Below are 12,113 nucleotides of genomic sequence, written 5' to 3'. Positions count from 1 at the left end.
GTGGGTTGTCCACCGACACCAGCACAGCCACGCTTCGTCCCCCAAAAAACACTGACACCACTTGCAGTGTGGTGACCTGACAAAACACCAACACCACTTCCAGTGACACGAGCTACTGCACCCCACAAGGCCACAGGCCCTGCCATGTCACCTGGCTGCCACCAGGACAGCCAACACTATCGCCTTTCCCCCTGCGGGATGTTTGTCACTGCAAAGCATTGCAGCCACGTTAACAGCTCCCTCCTCTCAGCATGAGGAACTATTTTGGGCCGATGCTGCAGCACCCAAGCAGCGCAGGTTATTTCAGCTCAGGGCATGGCTATTTTCAGCACTGCCCTTCCCCGCATGTGCTTTGCCCCAGTGTCCAACTGCAGGGTGCTTTTTGGGGGCGGTGGAGAGGAAGGGGGACATCGTGGGGGGAACAGTTTGCCAAGGTTAATGCCCAAAGCAGAAACCTTTGCCCCCATCCACCTGGATCCACCCAGCCTCTTAGGGGACAGACCATGAAAAAAGGGAGTGTTTCTGGAGTAGAAAGCTGACAGTCCGAGGCCAGGAGAGACAACACAAGAGGGGAAGGAGAGTGATGGGGCTGGGAGAAGCATGAACAAGGTGGGAAGAGGAGGGCAGAGGGCTGGACGCTGCAGAAACGCCCAGGGTCACAGTGCAATGGCTCCAGAAAAACAACTCAGCAGGATGGATGGGGCAGCCCCTGCTCATCCCCATCCAGGGGCCTTCAGCTCTGGTGCCACCCAAGCACCCCTGGGAGAGGACACACAGCCCAGCCGTGCTGGACAGATCCCCATAGCGCAGGAAGCAGGTGAACCATTCATTTGTCAAGCAGCAAGCATGGATTCCTCCACAGAGACAGCAGCATCACTGAGGTTGTCCCCACAAGCTCCAGGGAGGACACCACCAGAGGGTGACACCAACCTGGTTTCCCCCTCCCACCACCCCACAGAGGAAAGGCAGGCCAGTATGGGAACACAGCGATCACAAAACAGAGCTGGGAGAAGTGACCCAGCTCTCCAGTAGGTCTCAATGCATTTTTATTAAATTCTTACAAAACAGAATACAAAATTCTGGCATCAACAATTGTTATAAAGGAAAACTTCAATTCAGCTGTATCAGTTCACCTGGTACATACAGTAAAGTGCTTGTTTTTTGTTTTTTTATCCTTTTTAATTTTTTTTTGTTTGTTTTCATTTTTATTTTCCAGCCAGCCCCCGAGCAGAGGCTGCCCGTGTACAAACCAACAGTGCGTTAACGTGACTCTTGTCGAACCAGCTTTGGCAGTCTTCATCAATTGTAAAGTGGAGAAAGTTTCTCCTATTCCGATAAAAAAAAAAGTTAGCTTCACAGTAAAAGTTTCTAACCAGTCCTAAGTCGAGTTAGTTGGCTGAAGGGGAGGGGGCGAAGGGAGGAGGAGGGAGAGCCAAAACGCTTAAAGTTTCCAGCTTTAAAAAAAAAAAGTTGGTTTCCATGACAGATGCTCTATGGGGGAGGCTTTGCACAAGCAGGGGGGGACCAAAGGGCTTTGGGGAACCGGGCAAGGAGCACAGCACAGGGAAGCATCTGCCTGGCACAAGCATCATGCCCAGCACACATGGGTGCCCCGCTGCTGCCACCAAGCACCCACAGAGCTGGAGGTGCTCCAGAGGCATCCCCCCAGGCCTAGAGGCATCAAACATCCTTACAGACCCAGAGACCCTGCCACATGCTGCAACCACGCCACCAAACCGAACCCCGAGCCAAAACGCGCCGGCAAGCCTTCAGAAGAGTGCATGTATGTAAAAATACAGGTCTTGCACGTGGGAAGAAGGGGAAATGCTGTTTGCTAACAAAAGCACGGGGGGACAAAAATTTCAGAGCCATCCCCCACCGTCCCCATCCCACGATTTTTTTTTTTTTTTTTAAAAAGACTGCAGCGTGCAGCATTAACAATAGCTTTCACAATACCAGCTCAAGGCATCGCGTACTGTACATCATTCAAGTATTTCTTAATATAAGACAACAAGGAATTATCTACAACTGATAAAACAAAATAAGCTATAAAAAGTAATGTACAATCAAGATGGATTTTTTTTTCCTTTAAAGGAGGCCTCTCCGGAAGGGTTCCCACCTGAACGGTGGGACCGGGCAGCCGGGGGAGAGGGCGGATCAGGGGGCACGGTGGTTTTGGAGAAGGGGGCGGGCTGCTGCCCCTGGCCCACTGATGCTGCTCAGCAGAAGGGCCAGGGTGGGTGAGAAAAGCCGATCCCTGCCCCAAATGCCACCGCCACCTCGATCGTCTCCCAAGATAACTCACACACACCTCCCTGAAACAAAAAACAACACGTATTGCATAGTATTGCTGTCAGCAGTCTTAAAACAAAAAGGATAACTTCCCCCTCACCCCCAGAGACAGCGACTGTCTTCAGCTAAAGACCCCGGAAAATCTCTTCCCTGGCTCAAAGCGAGCTCCCACAACCTTCACTGTGCACATGATGGGTCGAGGTTGCTTTTTTACAATATAAAGCTCCAAGCATTGAGTTAGAGGTGGGAGACTGCAAACAAACGGGGCATCCTCCCTTCCTGTGCTCACAGGGGAAGGGATGGGGGGGGGGGGGGGGGGCACAGGGATGGCCACTGGCTGCAGGACCTGGCTCTGACCCCACACGTGGGCTTTTCGATCCAGCATCTCCCAGACCTCCCCCTGCCTGCACCCCTGCCTTCCCACAGCAGGGTCCGAGGGAGGCCCAGACGCGCGCCGTGACCACCACTGCATGCAGCCAGTTCTCTCCAGTTGCCCTGGGGACCCCACACCATTGTCACCCTGACCCCAAACCCTCTGGCCCCACAACCCCGCGGCGACCCTTCAGTGCTGCTACCACCCCCAGGGCACCCCCTTCTGCCACCGCAGCCTCAGGGCCAGCCCGAAGCCAGGCTGGGTTATGCTGCCCTGCAGCAGGTCTCTACATAAGGGGGGTTCCTGTTCACATCCATGGAGCACCCTGTTATTCCCAAAGGGTTGTTTTCCTTTGGTTTTCCAGCTGCTCTGAAACCAGGGGTGCACAAACCCCCCCAGTGCAGGAGTACCACATCGGGGCCACTCTGAGCATCTCCCCACGCTCTGACCTTACCCCCAAGGAGCCGCTTGCCGGAGCGAGGGTGGAAAGGAAGACATTTCTCCGTGCCCTGTAGAGAAGCACAGCTAGCAGTTTAAAACCAACAATAACAATTAAAAATTAAAAATTAAAAGGATAAAGTGAGTGAATAGCTTATTCTGGAAGCTGGCTGCCAGGGGGAGAGGGAGTAGGTTTGCAAGCTGGGGTTTCAGGCAGCAGGACGGGATGGGATGCTGCTCCCACACCACCACCATCCCCTCTGGCCACCACAGTTCCCTGCACCATGCCAGCGTGTCCCCGAAAGCGCAACTGGGACAGGATGGGGCCCCCCTGTGTGCCCCCTCCCCAACATCAGGGGTAACCTGCAGCTCCAGAGGGAGCTGAGGTTAAAGTGCTGCTACTGTTGTTGGAAACACGACCGAGGGGCTTTTGTTCACAGTATGAAATGAGCTGAAATAGTCAAAGCAGCTGCGGATAAAAAGAGTCCTTTGGTGTTGGGGCGGGGGGGGAGGGGGTGGGAAATGTCAGGGGAGAAACCAAGAGTCAAGAAACAAAAGTCCGTGTGTCTGTCAGATGTCCTTGAGTGTGCCCTGGGTGAAGCAACCTCACGCTTGATTTAATACCTTTAAAAAAAAAAAAAAAAGAAAAAAAAAAAAAAGATCTTAAACAAACCCTCCCAGCCCCAGCCCTACAAGATCAGCAAAACCTTGGAAACCAGCCAACAGGACGAGTCCTGATCTTGTCACCAGCTAGAAACAGTGTTGGTTTCTGGGGAGGGGGGCTAGAGAGGGGTGGGGAGAGAAGAAGAGGAGAGGCTGGGAAGGGCATGGATGCGGGGGAACGGCGCAGGACTCAAGCCTGGTCGGCCACCAGGACCAGCGGGGCCACCAGGTGCTGCCCTGCGGCCACTGCCTTGGCCAGGCTGCTCTTCTGCCGCCGCTTGGCCAGCTTGGACTCGGAGGGAGGCGAGAGCTGCATGGCCCATGAGGTAGCTTTGATGATGATGGGTCGCGCCTCCTCTTCCTCCTCTTCGTCCTCGTCACGCTGTGTCAGCTGGCGGTTGACAGCGATGGCCTCAGCAGCAAAGGAGGTGAGCTCTTTGGCACTGCTGTTCCTAAGGGGGAGAGCAGGGGTTTAGGGCTGCAGGTGGATGGGCTGAACCCATGTTTTGGGGTCTTTCACCCCATATGCACATGGCACTGGGCTGGACAGTGGCTGAAACCCAAATCACACATTGCAACCACTGCCCAGGGCACAAGAGCTGTGGCAGAACCCCTCAAAAAGCAGCATGAGCCTACAATTCTATGGGCATTGGTTTTAAATTAAAAGTTGATTTAAATCCAATATTAGGAAGAAATTCTTCCCCCTGAGGGTGGTGAGGCCCTGGCTGAGGCTGCCCCGAGGAGCTGTGGGTGCCCCATTCCTGGCAGTGCCCAAGGCCAGGCCGAATGGGGCTGGGGGCAGCCTGGGCTGTTGGGATCATGCCTGTGGCAGGTGTGGGACAGGGTGGGCTTCTAGGTCCCTCCCAACCCCAATCATAGTTCTGTGATTCCAGGCCCCCCCAGCACACGCACACCCCCACTCACCTCTGCAGGATGATGGGGGTCGGCAGGGTGTTATCCGGGGCACACTGCAATGAGATGGAGCCGCTCAGAGCCAGGCATCCTGCAGGCCCCCCCCAGCTTTTGGGGGTGCTGCACTGAGGCGTATGTGTGTGTGTGGGGGGGAACAGGCAGCACTCACCCCCTGCACCCAAGGGTGCTCCAGGACCTGGGCCGCACTGAGCCGCTTCTTCGCATCCCTCACCAGCAGCTTGGAAATGAGGTCTTTGGCTCCAAAGGAGATGTGCGCCCAGTCCTTGTCGGGAAACTCGTACTTGCCTTCCTGGATGCTCTCAAACAGCATGTTCTGGGGGAAGGGGGCAGAAATAAAGGCAAAAAACATCCAGACAAGCTGGGGGGAGGGGGGGCTGTGGAGTGGGTTTGTGGGAGTTTGGGCGCACCTGGCAGGTGTGGCAGGCCTCGCCGCGGTCCCAGCCGCAGTCAGAGCCACAGTGGCCCACAAATGGGGGGTACCCGCTGAGCATGATGTACAGGATGACGCCCAGGCTCCACAGGTCGCAGCGCTTGTCGTAGATGGAGGCCTCCTCGTTAAAGGCTTCCACCACCTCCGGGGCCATGTACTCAGCTGAGCCACACTGCGGGGATAAACATGGGGTCCCCAAATCAGGTCCCCAAATCCCCTGCGTGGGGGATGCTGCGGAACTGCCCCTCCCTCATGGCGCAGGTTGTCACCAAAGGGTCACCCCAAAAAACAAGCCCCAAGGGACACAGCCCCCTCCCAGCACCCCAGTCTCTGAGAACAATCCCGCTCCTCCTCCTCCGCCGCAGCAGGAGTTAACAGCTGATGCCAGCAGGGACGCCTCCGAGGCCCGCGTCCCTTTTTGCTGTCCCCTCCCCGGGACTCTGGGGCTTTCCAGCGCACGTGACCACGCCGGCCTTGTGACGAGGGCAGAGAAAAGCTGCAGGCAGCAGATAATCGCCCCGGCCGCGCCAGCAGCTGATGCCGCAGCAGAAAAACACGCTCCACCCTCCCTCCGGCACGCTGCCGCTGCGCAGCCTTAACCCTGCCGGGCCCGGGGCAGCCACACCCGCAGCGTCCCCCCCGGGGCTGAGAACGGGCAACTTGTGACACCCAGGAAATTCTGGTGCTGCCCTGGGAAGAGGGATAAGGCAGGAGTGAGAGGGGCTGGGGGAGGTGAGGGGAGCATTTGGGTGCTTTATGCCCCCCCCTCCCACCACACACACACAGACACACTGCTGCTGCATTGCATCAGCTGGGCTCTGCCGTCCCCTGCCCCGTGCCAATAAAACACCGGTGCCAAAAAAACACCGGTGACGCCCTGCATGGGGCCTCGCTGCTGTGATAAGGGCAGCAGGGCTTCCCTCACCCCAGGGCGGGCACCAGCTTTGGGGGGGGGGGGGGGGAGGGGGAGGGGGTGTCCTCATAACACACCGCTGCCCCCCTCCAGCTTTTTAGGGTGCCCCCATTGCACCCAAGCAGCCTCCCGCAGCAGGGAGCCCCCAGTATAAGACCTAGACGAGGCGGGGGGAGGATATCACAGCAGCCTCCCCCCAGCCTCCACCCCTCCCCGCCAGCCTCCGCGGCCGCCTCCGCCAGGGCTGGCTGTTGCTAAGGCTCGCGGCAGCCCGGGCTGCGTGCCAGCCCCTCCGCGCCGTGCAGGGCCCCCCCCTTGTGAACGCATTACGCAAGCCCGGCCTCGCCTGCCAGCATCAGCCCAGCGAGAAGCGGGGAGGGGGGTGGGGGGGGTTGAGGCCGCGGTTACCCCCCAAGATCGTGCTCCCCACATTCGGCGCGGTGTCTGGGTAATGCTGCTCCCCGCAACCCCAACAGAAAGCAAAAGGGGTAGTGAGCACAACAGCTGCTGAGAGCAGCCCCGGCCCCATAATGTGGGGGCAAGGGGGGGGGGGTGTAGAGGGCATGGCGGGGGGGCTTGGGGCACCCAGGGGTGCAGGCTCATGGCCTTACCGGGGTGAGCAGCTCAGGGGTGGAGATGGGGGAGCAGTCACCGTTCAGCTTGATGCCGCTCCCCAAGTCGAAGTCGCAGATCTTCACTGGGGACACCTGGGGGGGGCAGGCAGCTGGTGACCCCTGGGGATGGGGATGAGACACCCCCCCCCGGCCACAACCCACAGCTGGCTGCTCCCTGCTCACCTGGTCTGGGCTCTCACACAGAATATTTTCGGGTTTTAAATCCCTGTGTGCTATTCCTAGGGGGAGAGGAGACAAAATGGAGTCAACGAGGGGCCAAAATCACCCCAATCCTACTGTGGGGAGGGGCTCAGGTGCAACCACAGAGAGCCCCCCCCCCTTGTCCCTCCCCACCCCAAATCACCGCCTGTGTCATGGGGAAGGGCAGAAATTGCTGCTGGCCTCGAGTCAGCCTGACTGGAGGAACAGGTTCAGCACCACCAAACACCTCGTGATGGAGCTGGGCCTGACCCCGTGCTGTGACGGGGCGTCTCCAGGGCAGGGGGATATAGGGAGGTGCCCAGGTTCCCCCAACCCCACAAGGGTGAGGGCTGCAGGCCTGAGCTGACCTTTGTTGTGCAGAAAGTGAAGGGCGCTGGCGATATCCCGCACCACCACGCTGGCCTCCAGCTCATTGAAGTGGCGCCTCCGATGGATGTGGGTCAGGATGGAGCCTGCGGTGGGCGAGAGCAGAGTGGGGGCTCGGGGGTTGGCTCCATGTCACCTTTCCTGTGCCCCTCGGGGAGCCCCCAACGCTGTGCTCACCTCCTCTCATTTTCTCAAACACCAAGTAAAACCTCTCCTCCTCCTCAAAGAACTCAATCAGCTCCAGGACGTTCCTGCAGGGACAGCAGGATCAGCCCACAGTGCCACCCCCAAAACAGTTGGGGTCCCCCCTGCTGCAACAAGCCCACCAACCCACTACCAGCATCAGTCCCCCCAGGGGGGCTACGCAGGACAGGCGCCAGCGGGGAACTGCATTGCAAGTGATTGAATCCAAACAGCCGAGGACCCCCCAGCCACATTCTGGGGATTTGGGATTGGGGGGGCTGATTTTGGGCACCGCATTCAGCCCTAATTGCTCGCAGACCTCTCCCGGCCGCACGCCCCTCGGCACGGGTCCAACCTGGCCCCCCGTTGCCATGGTGAAACATTTTTCGTGGCCCTGAGATGCTCGGGGCGAGGCCAAAGGGAGGGAGGGGAGGCCAGCAGAGGCCAAGGGGAGGCCAGCGGAGGCCCGAGGCAGGCCCCGCAGTACCTGTGTCCCTGGCACTGGTAGAGCATCTCCACCTCCCGGAAGACCCTGCTGCGGATGTGGCCCAGGCGCTTCTCGATGATCTGAAATGCGGAGAGGGGGTGGGGGGGGCTCAGCGAGGGACCCCATGGAGAGGGCAGAGGGCTCAGGGGGATCCCCAGGATGGGGGCTAGGGGGTGTGGGGCCAGGCTAACGGAGGCTGGGGGTGCCCGAAGGGGTTAAGGCAGCAGAACAGGCCGTTCCCGCAACGCTGCCAAGTCGCTCCCTCCCACGGGGCCGCAGCCAAGGGCCCTGCACCGCCGCCAGCCCTGGTGCGGGCAGACGAGGGCTCACATCCCTGCCACCGGCCAGGCAGAGATCCCGACACCACACACCCTCCACGCTGCCTCAGTTTCCCCAGTGCATAATTACATGGGGCAGCCAAGTTCCTGCTGCATTTTGACTCTAACCCTCAAAAACTGACAGCACTTTTTGGCCATGGGGGTTTGCAGCCCCCTTGGCTTGGGGCTGCAAACTGCAGCAGCTGCTGCTCCCCCAAAACACGCTCCCCCTGAGGTCACAGCCTCTGGACCCCCCCCCCAACAGGGCCTCCACCTCAGCCCCCATGGCCACAGTCCCGTGGGGAGGACACGCATGGGCCTGGAGCTCACCAGCCTTGCAGCACCATGCCCCTCCTCACTGCACATCGCAGGCCATGTTGGAAGCGTTAATTTAACCCCCCCACCCACGCTGCGAGACATGGCTGCCCTAATTTAGCAGGGAGAGGAGTGCAGCGAAGGGATGGGACCATGGTCACAGGGCTGGGTGGTGGCAGGAGCTGGAACAGCAGGGGACACGGGGTGGGAAGGGAAACTGAGGCATGGGCAGAGCCAGGTACGCAGCCACGCGTTACCTTCACTGCATACTCCTTGTTGGTGATGAGGTTGACACAGGACTGGACTCTGGCATGGGCCCCTTCCCCGAGCACCTCCTCCTGTAGCTGGTAAACATCTGGCAGGGGAGAGGTTGCCTCAGCCTCCAGCAGGGAGGATGGAGTCCTCAGACCTCGTGGGACATTGCTGCTGTCCCTTCTCCCGGGCCTGTCACCAGCCCTGAGAACAGCAGGAGGGACCCGATCCTGCACAAGCACGCCGCTCACCTTCGAACCTGCCGGAGAAGCTGTCGGTGGCTCTGCAGCGCTTCTTCTTCTTGTTCCTTTTCTTGGCATCAGGGATGTCAATGGGTTGACTTGAAGGCATGTCTGCACCAGAGCAAAGCCACCCGCGTCAGTCCCGCGGGGACAGCCCTGTCACCCGGCCCTCCCCAAAGCCTTCAGGGTGAGGCGAGGGGACAACATCCTGGGACGCAGCCATGCACTGCTCACCGGGACGGGACGGGCACTCGAAGTTGAAGACAGACTCCAGGTGGTTGGACTGGTCGAACTCCAGGTCGAAGGGGTTTTGTCCCTGCGGGCAATAGGAACATGAGCGAGGTCCCGGTACAGATGTGGCCTCCAACACACTCCTGGCTTCAGCACCCGCGCCACTCACCCATTCCCACAGGACCCCAGCACACGGTGCTGCTGCCCAAGGGAGAAGAAGGAGGGAAGCAGGGTCTGACCATGGCTCCCAATGGAGATGGTGCTAGGGCCACGTGCACCACACCATCCCCAAATCCGGGGCAGCCAGCATCATACCCACAGGCACCTATAACCCACGGCACAGGACCAGACCACAGCTGACCCCCCAGCCCAAATCCTGGTGCAGGTCAGGGGAGAGGCTGCCTCCATGACCCCAAACCTACCACAGCACCCAGCCAAGATATCAGGACCCTGGTTCCCCACTGGGGCAGTGACAGCAGGGTGGCACCCAGCTGGTGAGGCGAAAAGGCAGCGGCCTCGGCGGGGTTATGAAACCTGCTCAGGCAGAGGGGGGCAGACAGCGCCTGGCTCCCAAACCCGCCCTGGTGCCAGCCCCGCGGGGAACACGACCACACTGCCAGAAAGGGCCAGCAGCAGCCTGCTGGCTCCTGCAGTGTCCTTCATGGGGGGGCCATGTGTACCCCCACACTGAAAATCCAAATCTGCAAAACGAAGCATCGCCCTGGGCAGCCAATCCCCCCTCGATGCTGTGTACCACGGCCTCAGCATCAGGGCCTCTGTGTGCACCCCCCCAGCCTTGCCAAGCGGCACCGTGGGCAGGATGAGGCCACCCGTGCCGGCTGCCGCAGCCTCGGCACACAAAGGTCTGGGGGATGGGGAGCGACCGCCGCGCACCAGCTCCATCGCACAGCTGAGGTGTCCCCCCCGCGGCCCCGGCCCCGGGGCCGGGTGGGGGTGGTGGTGAGTGAAAACCCAGCCAAAAGCCTTAAAAGCAGGATTAGGTGTCAGCTAAAATAACCCGGGCAGGTTGCAGATGATCTCCCAGCATCCCTCGAAGCGCTCACAGCCAAACTAAACAAAGGTCCCATGCAGCTCCAGCACCGCGCCGAGACAAGAGGCAGCATTGAGAGCAGCGGGGTGGCCACAGGATCCATCCCCTCCTGCACACCCCGACCTTGACAGCGGCCAGGACGGACGCGGGGTTACTGCCGGGATGGATGCGGGGGTAGGACAGTGCCTGGCCGCAGCGGTGCAAGCAGGGACGTGCGCTCCGTGCTGCCAGGATCTGGCCCTCGTGCAAGACTCTTGCACGACAGGTCCTGCCGCAGGGCCTGGTGGGTGCCACACTCCCACCTGTGTGCCCGGGGTGTCGCGGCCCCATGCCGCAACTTGACACCCCCACTGGGCTCTGGGGCACGGAGGGGAGCAGGGACGCCTGCCCCACGCCCACCCCAGGAGCTGAGCTGCGCCCTGGCACCACAGCAGGGCAGGATCCGTCCCTCTGCGGCTTTGGGGCAGCAGTGGGACCGGGGCTTCTTCCTTCCTCCAGGTGCTTTTGGGGGCAGTGTGGGGGCGGCTCGGCCCCCCGGCAGGTGTCGGGGTGTCCCGCAGCGCACTGCAGCGAGCAGGATCCGGCCCTGCCCACCCCGGCCCCAGCATCTCGGCCCGGCCCCCCCCCCGCCTTACCTTGAAGGAGCGGTGGAACCCCTGGATTTCCGACTTCTTCTGCACCATCTTGCTGCGGGGGGGGGCGGCGGGGGGCGGCGTTGCTGGTACAAAACGAGGGGACGAATAAAAACGGGGGGGGGGGGGGGCGGGAAGGGGGAGGACGGGCAGAGCTGGAGAGGAGCCTGGGGGGTGGCTGAGACCTGCGGAGAAAGAAGGCCAATGGGGGGGGGCGGAGGGGGAGGAGAAAAGGGTCAGAAGGGTCTCACCCCCCCCCCCGCGTCCCCCCCAGCCCCGCAGCCCCCCCCCCCGCTCACCGGCGCGGCCCCGCAGAGCCGCCGCTGCTGATGGTAGCGCAGCCCGCACCGCCTCCCGCTCCGCTCCGCTCCGCCGCCGGGGGGGGGACGCGGCGCCGCCGCCCCCGGCGCTTTTATAGCCCCGGCCCCGGCCCGCCCCCGGCCCCGCCCCCCCGGCCCGGCCCGCCCCCCCCCCCCGCCCGGACCCCCCCGTGCTGCACCCGCGGAGCAAAACAGACCCCCCCCGGGCACCCCCTGCTGCACCAGGGGCACCCCGCCGGCACCCCCCCTCCTGGGCACAGGGACTGAGCCCCCCCCGGGCACCCTGCGCTGCTCCCCAGGGACAGGGAACACCCCGCAGCCGCAGGAACCCCCCCCCCCCCAGGTGCAAGGACACCCCCACAGGGGCAGGAACCCCCCCCCCTGCAGCCCAGGACGGGGGCACTGCCACGGGGGACCCCAGGGATATGGGTGCCTCCTCCCCCACAGGGCCCCCCCCCCTCATGCCACGAGTGGGGCCGTGCTCGGCACCAGGCCTGCATGGGGGGGGAACAGGCACAGGGTCACGGCCCCCCCCCAGTCCCCACAGGCCACCGAGGCCCTCAATGGACGGGGGGCTCGCTAGTGGGGACCTCCCAACTCCACACTTGGTGGCACTACGGGAGGCCGGGGCTGCATGTGTGTCCCCGTGTATGTGTGCCCCCCCTGTGTATGTGCCCCCCCCGCTTGCATGTGTGGCCCCCCCCCGCTGCGTGACGCCAGCCGGAGCTGAGAACAGACGCGCTCGTTGCGCCGAGCAGCAGCGCAGGGCCCAATGGCTGCGGCACCGCGGTGCATGACTTCACCGGCCGCGCCGCGCATTGGCTGCACGCCCGCCACCG

General features: G+C 61.6%; 1 protein-coding gene across 4 annotated transcripts; it reads right to left on the bottom strand.

Moving 5' to 3' along the window:
- Positions 1-1,028: 1,028 nt before the first annotated feature.
- On the bottom strand, positions 1,029-11,326 carry MKNK2 (MAPK interacting serine/threonine kinase 2). Of its 4 annotated transcripts, none has more exons than XR_014619167.1 (15): positions 11,254-11,326; positions 10,958-11,139; positions 9,275-9,356; positions 9,050-9,151; positions 8,804-8,901; positions 7,915-7,994; positions 7,422-7,495; positions 7,226-7,330; positions 6,840-6,895; positions 6,654-6,749; positions 5,107-5,301; positions 4,848-5,012; positions 4,691-4,734; positions 2,120-4,218; positions 1,029-1,326 (listed from the first exon to the last, which is right to left on the bottom strand). XR_014619167.1 is itself a non-coding variant. In XM_084302531.1 (14 exons), the coding sequence occupies exons 2-14, from the start codon at positions 11,003-11,005 to the stop codon at positions 3,957-3,959; spliced, it is 1,407 nt and encodes a 468-aa protein (XP_084158657.1). In that variant the 5' UTR covers positions 11,006-11,139; positions 11,254-11,326; the 3' UTR covers positions 1,029-3,956. The 4 variants fall into 4 exon arrangements, 2 of the variants coding, with proteins under 2 accessions (XP_084158657.1, XP_084158658.1); XR_014619168.1 differs by having other exon boundaries at positions 1,029-2,315; positions 3,120-4,218; XM_084302531.1 differs by having other exon boundaries at positions 1,029-4,218.
- Between the last annotated feature and the right edge of the window lie 787 nt (positions 11,327-12,113).

The sequence above is a fragment of the Netta rufina genome, assembly GCF_964035555.1.
Source record: "Netta rufina genome assembly, chromosome: 28".
Taxonomy (NCBI): Eukaryota; Metazoa; Chordata; class Aves; order Anseriformes; family Anatidae; genus Netta; species Netta rufina.
The sequence above is the reverse complement of the archived record's forward strand: the minus strand, read 5'-3'. Positions and strand labels throughout refer to the sequence as shown.